The sequence below is a fragment of the Erpetoichthys calabaricus genome, chromosome 7 (genome assembly GCF_900747795.2).
Source record: "Erpetoichthys calabaricus chromosome 7, fErpCal1.3, whole genome shotgun sequence".
Classification (NCBI taxonomy): domain Eukaryota; kingdom Metazoa; phylum Chordata; class Cladistia; order Polypteriformes; family Polypteridae; genus Erpetoichthys; species Erpetoichthys calabaricus.
In genome coordinates, this window is record NC_041400.2 from 156,034,910 (window position 1) to 156,058,675 (window position 23,766).

The 23,766-nt window shown below is 38.0% G+C and overlaps 1 protein-coding gene across 1 annotated transcript in view; it reads left to right on the forward strand.

Annotated features, from left to right (window-relative positions):
• The window catches only part of cfap299 (cilia and flagella associated protein 299), a 381,432-nt gene that overhangs the window by 15,138 nt on the left and 342,528 nt on the right, over positions 1–23,766 (forward strand). Inside the window, exon 2 of the mRNA XM_028805607.2 lies at positions 17,406–17,536. Coding sequence (XP_028661440.1) covers positions 17,406–17,536 — 131 coding nt within the window. The remainder of the gene's footprint in view (positions 1–17,405; positions 17,537–23,766) is intronic.

Below are 23,766 nucleotides of genomic sequence, written 5' to 3' on the forward strand. Positions count from 1 at the left end.
AAATATTTTCTAGCACTTTTGCCATGTTTTGTTATTTTCTAAGATATTTTCACATTTTTCTAACAGTTCTATACTTCTTTTCCTTTTGAAATCTGTATTGCAGATTTATGGAATATTTACAATGATTAAAGACTAGTTTTGAAGTTTGCAGTGTCTCTGAAACAACTTAATGAAAACTGTTTAAGCTACAGTTCCTACAAAGAAAGTTCAACTTGTTAAAATAAAAAACTGTACTCTATATTGTCTAGATGCTTTTATTCAGACTCTAGTGAATCAGAAAGTTCATCTTCAAAGATTAGTCAACAATTTGTAGCATAATTTTATCTGTTTTAATGGCAAATAATAAGGCTGATCTTATTTTTAAAAGTAAAACCATATGTTAGTTCTTGGTGAATTAGATCATGGGCTCACAGGAACCCTCTATTGACCCAAAATGTAGGCTGAACTTTGACTTAAAAGGATTTTTGATTTGGAGTTCCAGCAATTTTATTTAATAATATTCAGGAGCAGGGCTCAAAACGAATAACTCTGTTTTTAGCACATATTTTTTTCTGTGCTATTCACAAAACTATAATACAGCATACTGTACATCCCTGCTTTCCTTTTGTGGTAAATATCAATTCCTACCTACTAGTTAATCATGTTGTGTTCAATATGTGATTTAGATTAGCAGCTGCAATTTTGCCCAATCTGAGCATTTTCTTTTGTTTTCAAAGCCTAAATTTTGTGGTTTTACAGCAGATGTCATAAGTGCTAACAGTCAAAATAAACTCCCAGTATTTAAAATATATACAATAGTAACAGTTAATTAGATAACAAATGAATCCCTCCTTTTACAGTGGATGACATAAAAACCAGTTGTAGATGCAGTATGTGTTATGTTACTGATGGATTGTACTCTGTAATGAATTGGTTCCAGTTGTTGGTTCCCACCTTGTGCTCGATGCTACCCAAACAGGCACCAACTCCCTGTGACCCTGAACTGGATAAGTGAGGTAGAAAACCTTTTAATGGATGAATGCTTGTTTTGTGATAATGGGCAGGTTTCCACAGTGCCAAAGTAAAGGTGGTCTATTTTCCTTTAAACTGCCAATGCAGCAACAAAAGTACAAATTTTAATGCACATGCTCAAGTGTTGTAAAGCAAAATATACCAGTTCACAAAGAAAAAAAAATAGTGTGTTTTAATTTAGGTCGTTGAAACTTTTTTCCATCTAAAATGGGTGTAACTATGACACCTAGGGACTGTCAGTTTGCCAAATGTTATCTCTATTAAAACTCTCAATTTTAGAGAGCTATTTAAAGCTGCTAATTAGAAGATTTCCACTTCACTTGTATTATGGATGATTGTTATGAGTATATCTGAATACTATTTTTGCTATTTAATGCATTAAAATCATTGCTATAACTTTGACTTTTTGGATATTGGAGACTTTGTACAGCCCCATTTCTTGCATGCAGTAATATCATTTGGTGAAAATGGGGTGTGTTTTTAGAGGAGGTGTATTTATGTATCACTTTCATGTGACACATTTTCAAATTTAATGATATTATAATTTCAAAAAAGTATATTATACTGTATATATTATTTTAATAATTTGTAAGAAATGCTCAATTTTAAAAATATTTGTTGGTCCTGGATTTTGTTCAATTAGTTATTTGAACACTCAGATGCTTGTATATATCACTGTTCTGAACATATTAAATGATATCATTTCCTAAGCTCAGTTAATTCCGAGCAGGTTCACGTGTACTGGATCCTATCCCAAAAGGCATATTGGTGCAAGACAGGAATAATCCCCTGGACAGGGTACTAGGTCATCGCAGGATTACCACACTGACACTCCCACACACACAACCTATGACCAATTTGGCATGGTCAATACACCTAACCTGCATGTTTTTGGACTGTGGGAGGTAACCGGAGCACTTGGAGAAAATCAACACAGACATTAAGGACATTCAACCTCCATGCAGGGAGGATCTGGGATACAAATCCTGGACTTCTTACTGTGAGATAGCAGCGCTACTGCTGTGCCACCGTCTTTTCTTTTATTTCATATATGTACATAGTAATAGTGGTGTGCTGAAACTAGCAAATATGTGCTTTTTAAGTATGTTTACTATAGTAAGATTGTACCTTTGTTAAAACACATTGTCCTATTTGTGGTGTCATAGCAGTAGAGTGTTGTACTGTATTAGCCATAGATTGATACAGGAGAAAGTAAGGTGAAATGACACCTTTTATTGGCTAACTAAATAGATGACAAATGCAAGCTTTTGAGGCAGCTAAGGCCCCTTCATCAGGCAAGATGTAACAGTGGTTAATGTTTCTGCCTTGCAGATACACCATTCTTAGTTCAAATGAGCGACCAGTCCCTGTCTGTCTGTAGCTTTTCTCCAATTTTACTCTTATATTCCAAAAACTTTTAGGTTATTCGAAACACTAAACTAGGACAATGTGAGTGTGGATGTGTACCTGAACAAACCCTGTCTTTCTACTTTGCATCTAGGCCTACCGGGATAGGTTCCAGTTTCCTGTGTCACTAAACTGGATTAACTGGGTTTGAGAATGCTGTTATTCTTTTGTGTAGTTATAGCTGGTGAACCATAAACAAATCATTAAACAGAGGTGTATTTCAGCCCAATTTACAAATGCTTTAAAAACTTCTATGTGGCAAATAGCTCATTTACATTGTATGATTGTATGTAGTTTCCTACTTTTGTTTTGATAGTCTTATATGATAGTCTAATTGCTTTACAACTTTGTGGTTTGTGGATAGCTATGTGAAGAGTGCTACTATATATAAAAATAGTTGTTCAAAACAACAATGAAATTTAAGATTAATTGGTTCCTTTTTTCCTTTCCACTACTCCATTACTTTATTTACTTCTTTGGGCGATTTTACTAATTATATATGTGCTTAGGGAATGTTTACTTTATGGTGCAACCTGTCAGTCCATCTTTTCATTTTACTCTTAAGTGCATTCAGTGCTGTCTTGAATCTTCTGAGGCAGTGCTGAAAAATATGCTATCTCTTTTCCTCAAAATATTGTCTTAAATGAACATTTTGCATTTTTTATTTCATTATTTGCGCTTATTTTCTATACTTTTTTCATATAATTTTTTATGGAGAAACAGTGTATGATAAAGATTAAATAACTATTGTAATATGCGTCATTTATACCGTGGATCATTTGAATGTTAAACAGAATTTATCTACCTGCTGTGGATTTATGTAAGATCAGTTGCATTTTTCTTTCAGTTATTTTTAAGCAGCGTATTTCTGGAAAAGGAAAGAGTGTGTTGCAATGTGAGAGCTAAGCCTACTTATGTTGCTGCTAAATTTATAGTCCGCTATGACAGATGCTCAAAGATGATTGTAATTCTTAGTTTTTTTTTTTAATTTTGTACTTTTTTTGGACAACACGGTAGCACACTGCTAACACTGCTGTATCACAGATCATTTTATGTTCAAATCTTGCATGTGGTCATTGTTCATGTATAGTTTTCACCATACTCCTCTTGGTACTTTCTTTTCCTTCCCCATTCCCTATGTCCCAAAGTCATGCTGGTTATGTTAACTAAAGATTCCAGCATTTTGTAGGTAAACAAGCCGTTATAAATTAGACTAAAAAAGACTCCTAAATACTACTTAAAAATTACTATTTAATTAGATAAATACAAGGTCAAATTTCATATTAGCTTCAAATCAATTATTTTAGTCTCTAACTAAAAAAAATATGTTTTTAAATCTGTTAATATCTGCGGTGGGTTGGCACCCTGCCCAGGATTGGTTCCTGCCTTGTGCCCTGTGTTGGCTGGGATTGGCTCCAGCAGACCCCCGTGACCCTGTGTTCGGATTCAGCGGGTTGGAAAATGGATGGATGGATGGATCTGTTAATATTAATTTGTATCTAGCTCTTAAATTAACTGAATTCCAGATGCATTGTATGTCTATTCATTTTGAAAATCTCAACATGACATCTCTTTGCTATCATCCCTTTCTTATTCCTCCTTTTTCTGCTCAGTACTTAAGGAAGCCAGTGCCAAACACTGCAGCAATGATTAAGAAGTAGTCCTAGCCAAGTTGGAAGTCCATCACAAAACACACGTCTGCACACACCTACTTAGCAAAACTGCTTTGAGTATATACTTTCACTTTGGTATGTTACATTGCCAAAGTAAATCTAAAGAAAATCTAACTAAAATTATTTGGAGGAGGGGGGTTTATTATAAGCCCCTTTAATAAATATAGGCTATCCTTGGGATTTGCCAGTACCTGCCCCATCTGGCAAATATGTGAAAACAAGGTAGATTTGATATCTCATGAAACATAACTCACCAATTTCCCAGGATGAGGCTTAGTAGGATTATTGGGAATGTACCATCACACATGCAAAAGACAATAATAATGTTAGTGTCTCCTGAGAATAACATTTATTACTCTAGTCCAGCGTTTCTCAACGCTGAATTTGCAACCCGAGTTTTCATAACAGTTTTAATCGCGCCCCCCCCCCCCCCAATGTTTTTTTGAAAGGAGCCCACTAATACCAATTTGTTCTTTTTTAATTAATGATATATCCATCCATCCATTTTCCAACCCGCTGAATCCGAACACAGGGTCACGGGGGTCTGCTGGAGCCAATCCCAGCCAACACAGGGCACAAGGCAGGGAACCAATTCCGGGCAGGGTGCCAACCCACCGCAGGACACACACAAACACACCCACACACCAAGCACACACTAGGGCCAATTTAGAATCGCCAATCCACCTAACCTGCATGTCTTTGGACTGTGGGAGGAAACCGCAGCGCCCGGAGGAAACCCACGCAGACACGGGGAGAACATGCAAACTCCACGCAGAGAGGACCCGGGAAGCGAACCCAGGTCCCCAGATCTCCCAACTGCGAGGCAGCAGCGCTACCCACTGCGCCACCATGCCACCCATGATATATCATAGATGCATATTTTATTATACCTACTTAACTTTTATCGACATTTATCTAACTCTATATTTATTTTTCTAGTATCAGAATGTAGTTTAAGTTAATTTGTTTTGGTTTCAATAGATGTATTTTTCATATTTTTGATTCTTGTTTTCTTGTTTTCTTTTGTTTTATTGATTTTATTGAAATCACACAACATTCCATACAAATACATCAATTTTACAAGAATAGGATTTTTTCACATCTTCGTGCCCCCCTTTTTGTTACTTCGCGCCCCCCTAGGGGAGCCCGCCCCACAGATTGAGAACCACTGCTCTAGTCTATATGCAGTGTTAATAAATTATGGTGATAGCTATTAGAAAAAGGTCAGTAAATTATGCAGAATGTGAAATAAAGTTGTTACTGTCCTTCTAAACATGAGGAAAAAGTTGTTTTATTTGCACAGTATACTGTTGTGTAACATCTACTTTAGAGCCATCTAAGTATGTATTTAAAAAATAATTTTCTCTGTACAACAAAATCAGTGCCATTAAGCAATTTTTAGAAACAGTGCAGCATCCAGCAGTGCAGATCTTTTTGCTGCATTGTATTTAGCTGTGGTGGTTTTGTTTCTTATCTGCATTTTGTTCATGTCTCAAATGAATCTTTATGATTATGAGGACATTGCACAAAAACAAATTATGTATGGAAATACAAGCTTGGCTCTTCAATACTTCTGCTCCTCACCCAGCAATCTTTTGGACAAAAATGACTGGAACATTGGTTGTCATAATCATTTACCTTGGACTATCATGTATGAATGGTGTGAACAGCAGAAGACACTCATGAGCTGAAGTAAAAAGGATATGTATTATAAAAAAATAATAAACAGGGTAGACAGTGCTGTGATTTGAAGATACAGAACAACAAATAATGATAAATAACCTCTCTTGGCCAACCTAAACAGGTATGTCTCTGCTATCCACAAGTTTAGCTGTCAGTACCTTTAACTTAGTCTCCTTCTGCTTGTTCTTCTTTTTTCTTCTTTTCACAATAAACTTTCTTCTTTCTGATTATTTATTTGTTTCTTAATCCTTTCTTCTGGCTCCACATCCACTACACATTTGTCTCAGAGGCACTGATTTCCCATATTATGAACTGCTTTTGGGATGGTTTCTAAAACTGCTTCAGGGGTCAGGACTTACCTGTGTAAATGCAGCGGCTATCCAACTAATACTCTTCCTAGCAGCTCCAGATATCCTTGCAGTCTTGAATCTCTGCACCCATTTAATAAAAATAATAATTCATTACAATTATATAGCGCTTTTCTCTGTACTCAAAGCGCTATCCACACAGGGTGGAACCGGGAAGCGAACCCACAATCTTCCACAGTCTCCTTACTGCAAAGCAGCAGCACTACCACTGCGCCACCTATGTAAAAGATGAGAACTCCCCCAGGTCACCTGCCCATATTGATGTGTAGCAAGGAGCCATAAATCTGATACAGCAACACTGACTGGCTACCAGTGACTGACTGTATTAATACTACAACTTCAGCTCTTGTCACTACAGAAGCACCCAAAACAATTAAGAAGAATAATGTTCCCAATTTGGAGCAACCTACTATTTAAAGACTCAGCAATCTATTTTGCTGTTTGACTGACTACCGCCAGTGTCCTGGATATAGACATTCCTACTCCCTCTGGGGTACATACCTTCTCTGGCTTTGAAGGCACCATTATTGAATGGCTCCTCTGGCCACCTAACATCACCAGAGGCAACAATGTCCTCTGCTAGTTTTAGCTCAATGTTGTTTTCAAAACTGCATGAGTTGCCTTCATCAATGTACATTCCATCTATTGGGTATCAGCCGTTGTAGCTCAAGTCCCGAACTAATCTTGTGTCACAGTGGTGTCAAACCAGGAAAAAAAACTTGAATAAGCAAATTCCACAAAATTCTATGATGGCCCAGCCATGTACAAAGCTGTATGTCTTAAAGAGGCTATTGTTGGTTAGCTGGTTGTTTAGCAAAATAATAAAGAATATGTTGAACATGTTGTGTTTTGGTTGGGTTGTAAAATGATAGGTTCTGGTTTAAAGAGGGTGTTTAAATCCAAACTCACTCAGATCCCTTGCAGGTGCAGGCTGCAAAAAACAACAAATGTTTTTCATTTTTAAAATTGTGTGATTATCATTTGAGTTCAACCAAGAGTTAATAGTAGTTTACTACATATTCTTCCTTGTGGTGAATATGTTATATATTATGGTGACAGCTCTACAACGAAAGATTTAAATAAAGTAAGCTTTACCAGTGTAAAAATTTATTTTGAGAAAAAGTAAACCAGTTTTGCATGTGAATTGGTTTAAAGTCATGCAATTAAGCAAACTACCACAGTTCAGAAATCCAGATGGCTTCTTCCTTCCTCAAAGTAATGAATACTGCTCCAGTTGAAGCATGCAATCTTTTTATATCAATTGAAGTTAACTGCTTGCTGTCTTACTAGACAATTGTTTTTATTGTCCTGATTGCCACAGATGACAGATTAGACAATGGAAAGTTTCACACGTGTTGCTTTCCTTTATTGTAAGATTGTTCATCAATATCTCATAGTTCTTCCTATTCTCTTGAAAAAATAAATAACTAAATAACAATAGGCTGTGAAAGCGTGAAGGCAAAGAGATAGAGGAAAAAAATAACACTTTGTTGCTCCACAAGGGATTCATTACAGAAAGCTTTCCAATACCTAAAGTTTTCCTTGTCTCCCTCTGTATTTCATTTACTTCCTACCAGTTTGCTTTTCAAATTGGCTATTTGTACCCAGTGCTACTGACACTTTTGGAGTGAGGTGACTTCCTAAAGTATCTTTACTACCAACAGAACTGTCTGTTGGTCAATGCACCTAGATCCTTGGCACACAGTGTGTCATAGTGGTTAAGACTTGCAGTTTCAACCCCTGAGACTGTGGGTTCAAATCTTGCAACTGACACTATGTGACCATGAGCATGTCACTTCACCTACCTCTGCTCCAATTGTAAAACAATTAACTACATTTCTTTTGTTAACTTCCAAATGTTGTAAGTCAACTTGGATAAAGACATCAACCAAATAATAGTACTAATACAGTATTTGTTGTACATGTACTTATTTAGGCACACACATGTTATATCACACCCTGAAAGCACCCCAAAGATGCTGGAGATCTGCCCTTTCTGGCCTGAAACAAATCACTGTATTTGTGACCACCTATTAACTGTACTGCCTTTTTCCTGTAACAGCTATTGCTTTTAGACTATATCTCTTGCACAGTGTTTCTAGGAGCACCCACTTGCACTGTCAGCCCCATGTTGGGCATCACATTATTAACATTCTAACAATATGCTGTGTATCTACAATATATATACAGTGCCTATGAAAAGTGTTCACCTCACCAAATGTTTTCACATTTTATTATTATACAAAATTTTAAAATAGTGGATTTAATTTGTATTTTTGACATTAATCAAAAGAAAAATACTGTTTAATATCAAAGTGAAAACATCTCTGCAAAATGAACTAAATTAATTACAAGCATAAAACACAAAATAATTAATCGCATAAGCATTTAACCTCTCCAGGTCAGCATTTAGTAGATGCACCTTTGGCAGTAGTTACAGCATTGACTCTATGTACACAGGTCCCTATAAGCCTTGCACATCTGGACACTACAATTATTCACCATTTTTCTTTGTAAGACTACTCAAACTCTGCCAGATTGCAGGGAGATTGTGAATGAACAGCTTATTTCAATTCCAGCCACAAATTCTCAACTGGCCACTCTGCAATATTAACATTCTTTTTTTTGAAGCTATTCCTGTGCAACTTTGGCTTTATGCTAAGGGTCTTTGTCTTGCTGGAAAACAAATCTTCTCACAAGGTGCAGGTTTCTTGTAGATTTCATCAGCTTTTCTCCATGGTTTACTTGTATTTTGCTGCATGTTTCTAATTTTCTATCCTCACAAGCTTTCCAGTGCCTGCTGCAAAGAACTATCTCCACAGCATCATGCATTGCAGCATTATGTTGCCCCAACCAAACTTTGTGGTAGGGATGGTGTGTTTTTGATAATGTGGAGTGTTTAAATATGCTGCTTAGTCTGATGGCCAACAAACTCAATTTTAGACTTATCTAGGGTTGTATGGTATACTGGTACTGAAAAAGTACCGAAAAATCCAAATTTTAAAATGGTATGATACCAACATTTTCTTGATTTCGATACTGGAAGTAAATGTTAGTCATTTATTAGCACAATTGCAATTACAGTTCACTCTCTCCCCTCCGGTTTTCAATGAAATAAATATATTACATGTAGCTAGATTCACCAAGAAGAACCAGTCCCCTCTCCCCCCACCACTCTTTGAACATACAGTATTTATTACCATAAACAAATCTGAGACTCCAAACTCCTTGTATTGATCTGCGGAGTGCAGAAAGGCAGGCAGACATGTGATTGTAAGGCTTCTGTGAGACGGGGTTGGAGAGGGGTATTGGGGAGCATTGGTTCAGGAGATATCCATTATTTACTTCAATACATTTCAATACCGGTACTGAGTTCCAGAAGCTGGAAACATGATATATAAATAAAATGTATCATTATTATTATTGTTATCAACACCAAAGTCAAAATTAGACCATTGAATCTTTTTCCAGCTATCTTCCGAGTATACCTTATGTCTTCTGTTGTGTTTTTTTAATAGTGGCTTTCTTCTTGCCACTCTCACTTAAAGCTGCAACTGGTGAAGCACTTAAGCAACAGTTGTTGTATGCGCGGTCTTTTCAATCTGAGCCAATGTAGCTTGTAACTCCTTCATAATTAGTATTAATCTCTTGGTGGCCTCCCTCACTAATCTTTCTGCATGGTCACTCAGTTTTCGTGGACGAATATCTCTTGGCAGATTTACAGCTGTGCTGTACTTTATCTATTTCATATTATTTCAATTACCTCTGCTCCAAGGGATGTTCGGTGACTTAAATATTTTCTGGTCTCCATTTCCCGACTTTTTAATCACCTTTGCATGGAGTTACTTGCCGTGTTCTTTTTGTCTATGTTATGTTGTTTAGGCCATGATTTGAATTAACCAGAAATCAAACATTCCATGTACAGGTGCATTTATACTACAATCAGTTGATCTCCATTGAACTAATTGTGTAAGTTCTGAAAGTAATTTGCTAGACTATTGATGATTTAGCTGTGTCATATTAAAAGGGGTGAATACGTATATGAGAAATTAATTTGCAGATTATATTTGTAATTACCCTAAGTTCTTGTCTATAAGCCGCGGCTTATCTAAGGAAAAAAGTTGTGAAAATGAAAAAATAGAATATCGGCTTATACATAAGTCCGGCTTATACATCCATCGCGGGGGTTGCGTTCCAGAGCCACCCACGAAATAAGAAAATCCGCGAAGTAGAAAAGTAGAAACCGTATGTTTATATGGTTATTTTTATATTGTCATGCTTGGGTCACAGATTTGCGCAGAAACACAGGAGGTTGTAGAGAGACAGGAACGTTATTCAAACACTGCAAACAAACATTTGTCTCTTTTTCAAAAGTTTAAACTGTGCTCCATGACAAGACAGAGATGACAGTTCTGTCTCACGATTAAAAGAATGCAAACATATCTTCCTCTTCAAAGGTGTGTGTGTCAGGAGCACAGAATGTCACATAGATAGAGAAAACAATCTCTAGCAAACAAATCAGTGGTGCTGTTTGGCTTTTAAGTATGCGAAGCACCGCGGCACAAAGCTGTTGAAGGCGGCAGCTCACACCCCCTCCGTCAGGAGCAGGAAGAGAGAGAGAGAGAGAGAGAGACAGAGTTTGTTTTTCAGTCAAAAATCAATACGTGCCCTTCGAGCTTTTAAGTATGCGAAGCACTGTGCAGCATGTCTTTTCAGGAATCAGCTTTACAAAAGATAGCAACGTGAAGATAATCTTTCAGCATTTTTAGACGAGCGTCCGTATCGTCTAGGTGTGCGAACATCCCCCCTGCTCAATCCCCATATGTCAGGATCACAGATAGGCAGCGCAAGAGTGAGAGAAAAGTAAGCAATCTAGCTTCTCAGCCATCTGCCAATAGCGTCCCTTGTATGAAATCAACTGGGCAAACCAACTGAGGAAGCATGTACCAGAAATTAAAAGACCCATTGTCCGCAGAAATCCGCGAACCAGCAAAAAATTCGCGATATATATTTAAATATGCTTACATATAAAATCACAATTTAAATGACCGCTATGCGCGCGTGTTGACTCGGCGACTCCCAGAGCAGAAAGAATGCGCTGCGGCCGCTCCAACCGCGCCATGTGGGGAGTGAGAGAGACGCCAATATCTCACACTCTCTCCCCCCTTAAAGAAATTAAATGGGTGCGAGTGAGACCACTGACCTCCCTCCCTTCTATTAGTTATAGATTATAGTACGTTCGGCTTATCCATGAGTCCGGCTTATCTATGATACGATTTTATTTTAAAAATTCGTATGATTTTTGGTCTCCGGCTTATACATGAGTCCGGCTTATAGACAAGAACCTAGGGTAATTTAGACCTGATTTTATTTTGGTCAGTGTTATAAAAGCCAAATTAAATCCATTGTGATTCAATGTTGTATTAATATAAAATGTGAAAATTTCCAAGAGGCTAAAATCTTTTTAGAGGCGCTAAATATATATAAAGTATATAAAGTTACATGTCTCTGATTGACTCACTGATTAACTGACAAGAAATTCATGGCACTTGCAAGCCCAGAAAAATCCAGCCTCACTGAAAAATTAATTTAATCAAGAAAAAAATATGAGAAAACCACAATGATGTTTTACATTTAATATTTCAAATGGGCAGATGGTAGCAGGTTTGAGTGAAAGTCAGTGGCATTGTTGTTTAAGTTCTGTTTGTTATATTATGTGTCCATATATACCATAACTATTATTATTAAGGACGAATGTTTAAGTTCATTGCCATGTGTACAAAGATTCTTACTTGAATATCTCCTACAGACTAGTGAGACTCATGTAATACAAAGAACATACAATAAATACAAGACAGACAATTACTTACTATCTTTAACTAAATTCCATCTTTGCTAGTATTCTGTGGACCCATGCTTGATTCCTACTGACATGCTCTCTGTTTGCTTTTGTTTTTCATGGGTACCCTGTTTCCTTACAAATGTCTAGATACATGCTCTAAAGTATTTTGAAATAATAAATTGGTCCAGGGTTGGCCTGTCCATTTAGGTAAAAAAGGTTATTGCCTAGAGTAACCCGCATGCAAGAGTAACAGAATCCAAATGCACCAGTTTAAATTATTTTGAGATCTATTTGGAACTTGCAGGCAAAACCTGTTGTTCAACCAGGCTCTCCAATCATGTCAATTGGCTGAGACATGAGCCAGTTGCAGCCGTGACAAAGGATGGTCTTAGTGGGTTGGATACAGTTCCATACAGCATAAACCCTTACAAAAAATTGAAATAGAAGATGCAGTTGAGACTTGCAGCTATAAAGGTCTGGTGTACGCACTTCTGAAAGTCAACTTAATTAATGCAATAATATCATTAATGTAATAATGCATTTTTAGTTGTCAATCTAGTTTGTGCTGATTTTTTTTTCTGTTAGACTTACAGTTTGTGTCTGTTGACGTCTAATAGAGACTGAGAGTGAGAGCGAGACTTGGGGTGTTACCAAGAGAGTTGTATTGGTACAGGATGTGTGTATTGAACTATCATTAAATCTGCTGAAATCTTGGGGGATTTAAGCTGTCACTTAATAAGATTTGAAAGTGAATGGTGTACAATGCTACAATATTTCTCCCTTCTGTGTTCTTGCCAAATGGTTATTTTGTTGGTAATTCAAATGAAGCAGTACAATTACGTTTTGCCTGGAGTGGCAGAATGGCGTGCGCTAGCTCTGAATTGCTCTGATGAGAGAGAGTATGTAACCTTGCGAATGATTGATATTCCTGCCTGCCTTGCAAAACTTTTTTGAAGGATAGCCTCTGATGTCCCTCCATTCTGAATTGGTAAAGGTATTTTAGAAATTATTGTAATTTTTTTCTCTGTGATATTTATGTCTTCTATGACATTTAATGAAATGGAATTTTTTATTTGATTTTGTAAAACTTTACATTTTAAAATAAAATCCAGAGTTCTCCTTTATTGTCTAAATGGAATTACGTTTAGTTTTTTGATCTTCTTCTTCTTCTTTCGGCTGCTCCCGTTAGGGGTTGCCACAGCAGATCATCTTCTTCCATATCTTTCTGTCCTCTGCATCTTGTTCTGTTACACCCATCACCTGCATGTCCTCTCTCACCACATCCATAAACCTTCGCTTAGGCCTTCCTCTTTCCTCTTCCCTGGCAGCTCTATCCTTAGCATCCTTCTCCCAATATACCCAGCATCTCTCCTCTGCACAAGTCTAAACCAACGCAATCTTACCTCTCTGACTTTGTCTCCCAACTGTCAAACTTGAGTTGACCCTCTAGATAGATAGATAGATAGATAGATAGATAGATAGATAGATAGATAGATAGATAGATAGATAGATAGATAGATAGATACTTTATTAATCCCAATGGGAAATTCACAATTCTAATGTACTCATTTCTAATCCTATCCATCCTCGTCACACCCAGTGCGAAACTTAGCATCTTTAACTCTGCTACCTCCAGCTCTGCCTCCTGCTTTCTGGTTAGTGCCACCGTCTCCAACCCACATAACATAGCTGGTCTCACTACCGTCCTGTAGACCTTCCCTTTCACTCTTGCTGATACCCGTCTGTCACAAATTACTCCTGACACTCTTCTCCACCCATTCCACCCTGCCTGCACTCCCTTTTTCACCTCTCTTCCACACTCTCCATTACTGTTTACTGTTGATCCCAAGTATTTAAATTCATCCACCTTCACCAACTCTACTCCCTGCATCCTTACCATTCCACTGACCTCCCTCTCATTTACACACATGTATTCTGTCTTGTTCCTACTGATCTTCATTCCTCTCCTTTCTAGAGCATATCTCCACCTCTCCAGGGTCTCCTCAACCTGCTCCCTACTATTGCTACAAATCACAATGTCTTCAGCAAACATCATAGTCCACGGGGACTCCTGTCTAATCTCATCTGTCAACCAGTCCATCACCATTGCAAATAAGAAAGGGCTAAGAGCCAATCCCTGATGTAATCCCACCTCCAACTTGAATGCATCTGTCACTCCTACCGCAGACCTCACCAATGTCACACTTCCCTCGTACATATCCTGTACAACTCTTACGTACTTCTCTGCCACTCCCGACTTCCTCATACAATGCCACAGCTCCTCTCGAGGCACCCTGTCATATGCTTTCTCCAGGTCCACAAAGACACAATGCAACTCCTTCTGGCCTTCTCTAAACTTCTTTATCAACGTCCTCAGAGCAGACATTGCCTCTGTGGTGCTCTTTCTTGGCATAAAACCATACTGATGCTCACTAATCATCACCTCACTTCTTAACCTAGCTTCCACTACTCTTTCCCATAACTTCATGCTGTGGCTCATCAATTTTATTCCCCTGTAGTTACTGCAGTCCTGTACATCCCCCTTATTCTTAAATATTGGCACCAGTACACTTCTTCTTCACTCCTCTGGCATCCTCTCACTTTCCAAGAGTCCATTAAACAATCTGGTTAAAAACTCCACTGCCATCTCTCCTAAATACCTCCATGCTTCCATAGGTATGTCATCTGGACCAACGGCCTTTCCATTTTTCATCCTCTTCATAGCTGTCCTTACTTCCTCCTTGCTAATCTGTTGCACTTCCTGATTCACTATCTCCACATCATCCAACCTCTTCTCTCTCTCGTTCTCTTCATTCATCAGCCTCTCAAAGTACTCTTTCCATCTGCTCAACTTCTCAACACACTCTTCTCGCTTGTGAGTACGTTTCCATCTTTATCCTTTATCACCCTATCCTGCTGCACATCTTTCCCAGCACAGTCCCTCTGTCTAGCCAATAGGTACAGGTCCTTTTCTCCCTCCTTAGTGTCCAACCTCTCATACAACTCATCATACGCCTTTTCTTTAGCCTTTGCCACCTCTCTCTTCACCTTGCACCTTATCTCCTTGTACTCTTGTCTACTTTCTGAATCTCTCTGATTATCCCACTTCTTCTTTGCCATCCTCTTCATCTGTATACTCTCCTGTATTTCCTCATTCCACCACCAGGTTTCCTTTTCCTCCTTCCTCTTTCCAGATGTCACACCAAGCACCCTTCTTGCTGTCACCCTTACTACATCTGCTGTAGTTTCCCAGCTGTCTGGTAACTCTTCACTGCCACCCAGTGCCTGTCTCACCTCCTCCCTAAACTCAACCTTGCAGTCTTCCTTTTTCAACTTCCACCATTTGATCCTTGGCTCTGCCCTCACTCTCTTCCTCTTCTTGATCTCCAACATCATTCCACAGACCACCATTCTATGCTGCTTAACTACACTTTCCCCTGCCACCACTTTGCAGTCTTCAATCTCCTTCAGATCAACTCTTCTGCATAGGATGTAATCTACCTATGTGCATCTTCCTCCACTCTTGTACATAACCCTATGTTCCTCCTTCTTCTTAAAATACGTATTCACCACAGCCATGTCCATCCTTTTGACAAAATCCACTATCCTCTGACCTTCTTCATTCCTCTCCTTGACACCATTCCTACCCATCACCTCCTCGTCTCCTCTGTTCCCTTCACCAACATGACCATTGAAATCCACTCTAATCACCACTTTCTGTTCCTTGGGTACACTGTTCATCACTTCATCCAACTCACTCCAAAAATCTTTTTTCTCACCCATTGCACACCCAACTTGTGGTGCATATGCACTAACAACATTCATCATTACACCTCCAATTTCCAGCTTCATAATCATTACTCTGCCTGACACTGTTTTCACCTTCAAAACACTCTTGACATACTGTTCCTTCAGAATAACTCCTACCCCATTTCACCTCTTATCCACACCATGATAGAACAATTTGAATCCACCTCCAATCCACCTTGCCTTACTCCCCTTCCATTTAGTCTCTTGCACGCACAATATATCAACCTTCCTTCTCTCCATCATATTTTCTAACTCTCCCCTTACCAGTCATACTGCCAACATTCAAAGTTCCTACCCTAAGTTCCACTCTCTTTACTTTCCTCCTCTCCTCCTGCCTCCGGACACGTCTCCCCCCTCTTCTTCTCTGTCTTCTTCTTCTTCGGCCAACAGTAGCCCAATTTCCTCCAGCACCCTGGTGGCTAACAGTACTGGTGGCGGTCGTTGTTAACCCGGGGCTTGACCGATCCGGTATGGAAATTTGTATTGTCTGAATATTGATTTGGCAAAATTTTACATCGGATGCCCTTCCTGATGTAACCCTCCCCATTTATTCCGGGCTTGGGACCAGCATGAAGAAGCACATTGGTTTGTGTATCCCCTGTGGCTGGGTTACGTTTAGTTTTTGATATCATGAACTAAACACATACATACAAAGTTATTGTCTGTTTTTTTTTTTTTCACCTGTATTATTATCATTCTTTAATTTAATATTATTTATTGTATCAGTATGCTGCTGCTGAAGAATGTGAATTTCCCATTGGGATTAATAAAGTATCTATCTATCTATCTATCTATCTATCTAAACAAAATGCTTCCTTGGTGCTACAGATTTTCTATTCAGGGTGCAGTTTATTATATCACCATTAGATGGGGATATTGGACAGTACAATAGCATTTCTCTAGATTTTGTTCCTTTTCTTGTATATGGGTAATCTTTCAGCATTAGCATTTTTCTCAGATGTAGGTAAATGTATTTATATTTTTGTGTACACAGATTGGGCTGGGTGTAGAACTGACTTGCCTGGAATTGAGGTACTATTTAGCAGTGGGGTTGTGTACATAATATAATATAATATAATATAATATAATATAATATAATATTTGCTAAAAGGACACATATTTTTACATTTTTAATACAACATAGAAAGTTATCTTCTCGTGAAAAACAAGTGACCAAATATAAGTTGTTTATGTTTACTTATATAGATACTTTCTTTCGTCTTTCAGCTTTTTTTAAGCATGCAATGACTACAGGTCCATACTTCATTAGAATTAACATTGAGTTAAGTTAAGAAAAGATTTTACCCACTAAGCAACAAGACTGCCCACACAATTACAGTCCAGTTCTATAAAGTATTATACTGAGCTTGTAGCTCAGTAACTGGCATACATTTATGTTCCAGTTCTTATAAGGGAATGATCTTTACATTCAGTATAGTAATGTTTTGGATTAAAAACAATAAGAAATCTGCTCATGTTTAATTACCTAACATTACGTCTCTATTACTTATTATATGCCAAAAGTTATAAACATGTTTCTATTGAGTGTTATACTGCCACCTCCACTATTAATGTTCTTAGCTCACCAGATAGTTTTCATTGCTCCTTCAGGATGAGGAGTTGGCCCGCCAGCTGGTGGAGCTGGGGTACAGGGGAAGCGGAGAGGTACTGAAGAGGGAAGAATTTGAGGCAAGAAAAGCAGCTGCAGAGGCCTCTAAGCTCTCTAAAAGAAATCAGCAAAAGTAAGTTGACTTGAAGAGTCTCCAAAATAATAAACAGGCTTTTGTTAATGACCATAGTACTTTATTTTAATGATATCTATTGAAGAAAAACAGACCTTTTATTTAGCTTGTTTAATATATTGTATGTAATCTCGATGTAGCCTTTAACAATTAGTCATTTCAAAAAATATATTTATTATGGAATAAACTTGAACAAACAATAAGTAAAACTAGAGACTTGAGCCAATGTTAGTAAATATCAATGCATATCTTCTCCTACAGGCCGCTTTCTCAGATAACATTCTCAACTCTCCCACAATTCTCCTTTATATTTATCACCAAGAGTAACAGTATTGGGTCCATGTTTTTTTGCTATTATTGTTTATGAAGGTGGTTATAATGTTTAGACTGAAATATTTTAATTTAATAATTTCTCTGTTTTTTTATTATCTGTTTGTACTATGTGATTTTAATGGTTATCTGTGTTTGCTTATTAGACCTTTTTAACCTCTGATTATGTTTTCTCTACAAATTCAAAAATGTTTCATAATCACTAAAAGCTAGTTGCTGATATTATTTACTTGATTTTGTTCCTATACACAACAGCATGGCAGGATTTAAAAAATGTAGACTTCCATCCAAAGAAGTTCTGTAGCCTTTATGAAAACTTTTGCTTAACTACATAAAAGTAATTACACTTTGAAAATATTTAGATCCGATGAATACAAAGAGTTGGCTAATACAGATTTCCTATTAACATCCTAGATGTGGCAATAACTGATTTACATGTCATCCAGAAGTTTCCTTCTACAGGTGTAAATTGAGTTTTATTTCAATTGTTCCATGAACTTAATTGTTAGTTCCTTGTTTGTCAGTTGATGTGTTGCCATCAAGAGGTGACCAGAAGCAAGGGTACTACCAGGATGGCAAACCACCTCCCGATAAGAGAGGATATCATAATGACAACAGGAAAGGTCCTGCAGATGCCAGTGTAGATACACAGGGTCCACTATAAGGCAGTAGTTTGTTTTTGTGTTCACTGAACCCTGACGATAGTGTAGCAGTAGGCATATTTGCCTGGTTCTCTGACTACAGAGAGAGAGTGAGGCCAAGGAGAAAATTACCTTCTGCCCAGTATCGCACACATGTACCCAAAGGGAATGAAGTGGATTCAGAAAGTATTCAGACACTTTCACTTTTTTCACATTTTGCTATGTTACAGCCTTTAGCTAAAATCATTTGAATTTTTTTCCCCACATGAAGCAACACTCTCAATAACCCATAACGATAATGTGAAAACTGGATTTTAGACATTTTGGCAAATTTATTACAAATAAAAAATATTGTTTGCAACATAAAAAATGTAAAAAAAGTGAAAGGGTTTGAATACTGAATTCATTGTATATGGGACATTGTGTCCCCTCAAACATTGCAGATAGCAAGGTAACTGCTTTGGAGATCAGGGGCCTTATTTATAAAATGATCACATGAGCAGAATTGATCTTAAATTCCATGAATTCCATTTTACATTAAAACGGATGTGTAACTCTGGAGTCGTAAAGCCTAAATTTGACATGAAAATGTTTTTATAAGTGCGCAAATTAAAAGGGATACTTAGGAATGTTTTTTTCTGCATGTGCACTAGTAGTCAACAGCTCACTCACCTTTTTTTCTCACAGATGGGAAGCTTACTCATGATTGACACAAAATGATTGATTAGGTTCAAATGAAATTAAGTGAGAAAACACTAAAATCCAAAACAGAAAAATGATAACGAAAATGATAATGGCATTGACATGTTTATTTAGTCCATCCAGAAAGGATGTTTTTGATTATTATGTACTGTAATCATTGCTCTCTTCCAGGTAGGGTGGCTGCCTTGACTCCCTCCTATCACATGTTATATTGGTTCTTAAGCATTTCCATAGTATTTGTTCTTATATAAGGCCTTTGGTTTATTGTATCATACAAGTAGTACAGATGGGTTGATGGACTATATTGTTTATGGTACATATTTGTATAATGATACTAACATTATTAAAAAGCCAGATAAGGCACAGATAAAGTGCCAAAATAAGACAGAAACTGTCACACAAATAACTAATTATTAACTACTTATTGATCTTTCTGGGATTTGTCTTCTCCCATTTTGCAATATCTCAGTTGCAGTTGAATCTGCAGTTGACGTCTGGCTTGCTTACACTACCTTGTTCATGTGTGGCTGGTTGTAGACTTGAAACTGTAAGGATCAAATTAATATTTTTTCTATTTTTCACTTACCCTGAACATGACAGAAATATTATGGCCTGACAATTTAGAACATTTTCAGACATATTATCACTTTTGATATTGATCTATACTGTATAAGACATAATTGTGAGAGGTTTCATATCTTTTGAAACAATTGATTCAAATCTTGCACTTAATCTGAGACACTTCTTGTAAAGATCAGGACAAGGTCAAGGGGCATAACTCTGGTCTGGTTTTAAAATAAGATCCAGCAATATCCACCCTTTAACACTGCTGCCCCATTCCTATAAAAGCAGAAGGAAATAATCTGTCCACACAGGTAAGCTTTTTGGGACTCCCACAGGGTGGAACAAGATGTACTGAGTGAATCATTATAAAATAGTTTGGAACTCAACAGAAATTCTGCCAGCAATGAAGTGTTAGGTTGCCAAGTATATGTTCTGGAAAGATAATTTTTTCACAATCACAGGTATATAGCCTTAAATAACTACACTATTATTTAACCAAGAAAGAGTAATTCAGAAATGTATCTAAAAATGATTAAAACATTTATTTTCCACAGTGCATAGTATCTCTGATTAGGTACTGCATAATCCACTTTAAAACAGTACTCCTAGTAGACATAGAATAGAATAAATAACGTTTGGTTACAAGATGCCTCGCAGAGGAACATCCCAACAGCTCTGACAGGTTTTGAAAAAGTTGCCAGTTTTCTGGGTTGATTGATCAAATGTAGGGTATGAGTAGCAGTAAAAATGTTTGCATATAGTATAAAGGCTGTATGCATAAATATGTCTGAAAAGCATATTAAAAATCTAACATTACTTTGGAAATTAATTCTTTTGTAATCAAGTGTACTCATGTTTTAACAGAGCACAACATTGTTTCAAGTACATTTCAAGAACATCTACAGTCTAAAGTTGTTTTTTCATTGGGGAAGAAATTAGGGGTTCTGCAGAGTGACTTGTTTAGGAAAATTGAAACCACCATCCATTTAGTGCAACTTTCCAAATGGTAATCACAGTGTGATCTGTAGCTTCACTAATTTTCCCATACTAGCAAATGATACATTTTTATATGGTCTATTTACTGTAGTTGTGGTGCTTACTCCTTTTCTGTCTATCAGAACAGGAATTTCTCCATAATTCCCACAGCTGTCAGTGGTAAATAAATCCTTTATTAATTTTAGGGTTAAATTTGATAAGGTTGGGCCCAATAAAGCAGAAACATTGGATCACAATATCATGATACAGAAGACATTAACTGACAGCCCTCTCCTTGATAAACACATGCATAATAAACTATATAGTGCATGAGCTCTAATGTTTAAAACGATAAATAACATTAAATGAAAGACATTTGAAACAAGCACTCATTCTCTTGTCCTGTATGAGAAAGGTTAACACACAGCCGTACAATCTAATATAGTATGTATGAGAGGAAAAGATTCCTGGTTCGCTGATAGAGCAGGACAATATTGTGATATTAGGTTATTTTTAAGAGCCTTGCAGTAACATGAATATTTAAGAAATGGGCCTTTCATTTAAAGTCAAAATTTGATTGGGTAATTAAAATGGTGGCATAGTGGTTATGGCTTTTGCCTCACAGGCACAGTGTTGTGGGTTCAGTTCCAATGCCAAATATGAGTGTGGTACATGAATTGCCAACTGTAAATTGGCAGTGTGTAAGTAGGTTTATGTGTGGAAATGGACTAGCATCCTGTCCAGGCTGTTTCCTACCTTGTGTTTTGTGCTGCTAGGATATGCCCAGACTCCACACCACCGCCCTGAATTGGATGTTGTTAATCTTATACCTATGTACGTGTAATTTACTTGCCATATTAAAAATCTGCTGTAATATAAGGTGTGAGGATTTTGATCCAGGTACTCAAGGCCTTGTTGACAGCAGTGTTTCTCTTCATTGTGCAGAGTCCTGGTGTGAGTGTCTAGTGATAATTCATGCCCTTATGACAGGCAGTTATTAGAATTTCTTAAGCACATCTCCAGCCTGCATTTTGTTTCCTTAAATTCTTTTACAATTGAAGATAAAAGGAGTTGCAGCTACTTGTATCCTGACCTTACATACAACACCACTAAAGTTAAGCTTGGAAGGAATCCCACCCATTTTTGGAATTAAATGTTAATCTTTCTCTTCACTCCAAGGAGAGAAAGATAGTTTTGTATACTGTTATTAGCCACAGAAGTCTAGCTAACAGTCCATGTTGATAAATATAAGCCTCAAATTTTTTTTGCAATTGTCATGAGTCAGTCAAATTACGATACTTATTTAACTCCGGTACCATATTTATGAAATTATTTTTGTTGGATATGTTCTTGTCAAGCCACTTACTCAGTCATCTACTTGAAACTGGAACCAGTTCATTTTATATTGGAAATTTAAATTTATTGGTTGACATACCTTTCCTTAACACCACATACCTTGACTTTTTTGGACTGAACTTCATTCTCATCCTGGTGGCCATGTCCAATACTGCTGTTACCTTAATATCCTTAAACAAATTATTAAATTAAAATGGATTCAATAAAGCTATTCTTTATTGCAGATAACTGTGTAATTTCTGAAAAACAGACATTTTTCAATTTTTCTACTGCTAAAACACAAGAACATGATGCCTATGATAACAAAGTCTTAAAAATAATGTTGTTGTTGTCTGTCATGGTGCAAGCAGCAAGTGATAATGTTTGCGAGCAGCAGAAGTGATTGCTATTCAAGCTCATGAAATAATGTAACCTTTGAAATTAGCAGGAAATTTTATGTGTTTAAGAACTGTGCTGCTGCTTGAAAAGGTAATGGGTTTAAAGCAATGGAATTTGTACTCTACCTACTTTTATAAGTAAAGCATTTCTGTGATTGTGATCAAAATCAATATAACAACAACCATCCATCCATCTATCCATCCATTCTCTTCCGCTTATCTGAGGTCGGGTCGCAGGGGCAGCAGCTTGAGCAGAGATGCCCAGACTTCCCTTTCCCCGGCCACTTCTTCTAGCTCTTCCGGGAGAATCCCGAGGCGTTCCCAGGCCAGCCGGGAGACATAGTCCTTCCAGCGTGTCCTGGGTCTTCCCCGGGGCCTCCTCCTGGTTGGACGTGCCTGGAACACCTCACCAGGGAGGCGTCCAGGAGGCATCCTGATCAGATGCACCGAGCCACCTCATCTGACTCCTCTCGATGCGGAGGAGCAGCGGCTCTACTCTGAGCCCCTCCCGGATGACTGAGCTTCTCACCCTATCTTTAAGGGAGAGCCCAGACACCCTGCGGAGGAAACTCATTTCAGCCGCTTGTATTTGCGATCTCGTTCTTTCGGTCACTACCCATAGCTCATGACCATAGGTGAGGGTAGGAACATAGATCGACTGGTAAATTGAGAGCTTCACCTTGCGGCTCAGCTCCTTTTTCACCACGACAGACCGATGCAGAGCCCGCATCACTGCGGACGCCGCACCGATCCGCCTGTCGACCTCACGCTCCATTCTTCCCTCACTCGTGAACAAGACCCTGAGATACTTGAACTCCTCCACTTGGGGCAGGATCTCGCTCCCAACCCTGAGAGGGCACTCCACCCTTTTCCGGCTGAGGACCATGGTCTCGGATTTGGAGGTGCTGATTCTCATCCCAGCTGCTTCACACTCAGCTGCGAACCGATCCAGAGAGAGCTGAAGATCACGGCCTGATGAAGCAAACAGGACAACATCATCTGCAAAAAGCAGTGACCCAATCCTGAGTCCACTAAACTGGACCCCCTCAACACCCTGGCTGCGCCTAGAAATTCTGTCCATAAATGTTATGAACAGAATCGGTGACAAAGGGCAGCCCTGGCGGAGTCCAACTCTCACTGGAAACGGGTTCGACTTACTGCCGGCAATGCGGACCAAGCTCTGACACCGGTTGTACAGGGACCGAACAGCCCTTATCAGGGGGTCCGGTACCCCATACTCCTGGAGCACCCAACAACAATAAAAAATATTATTTTCAGGATCCTT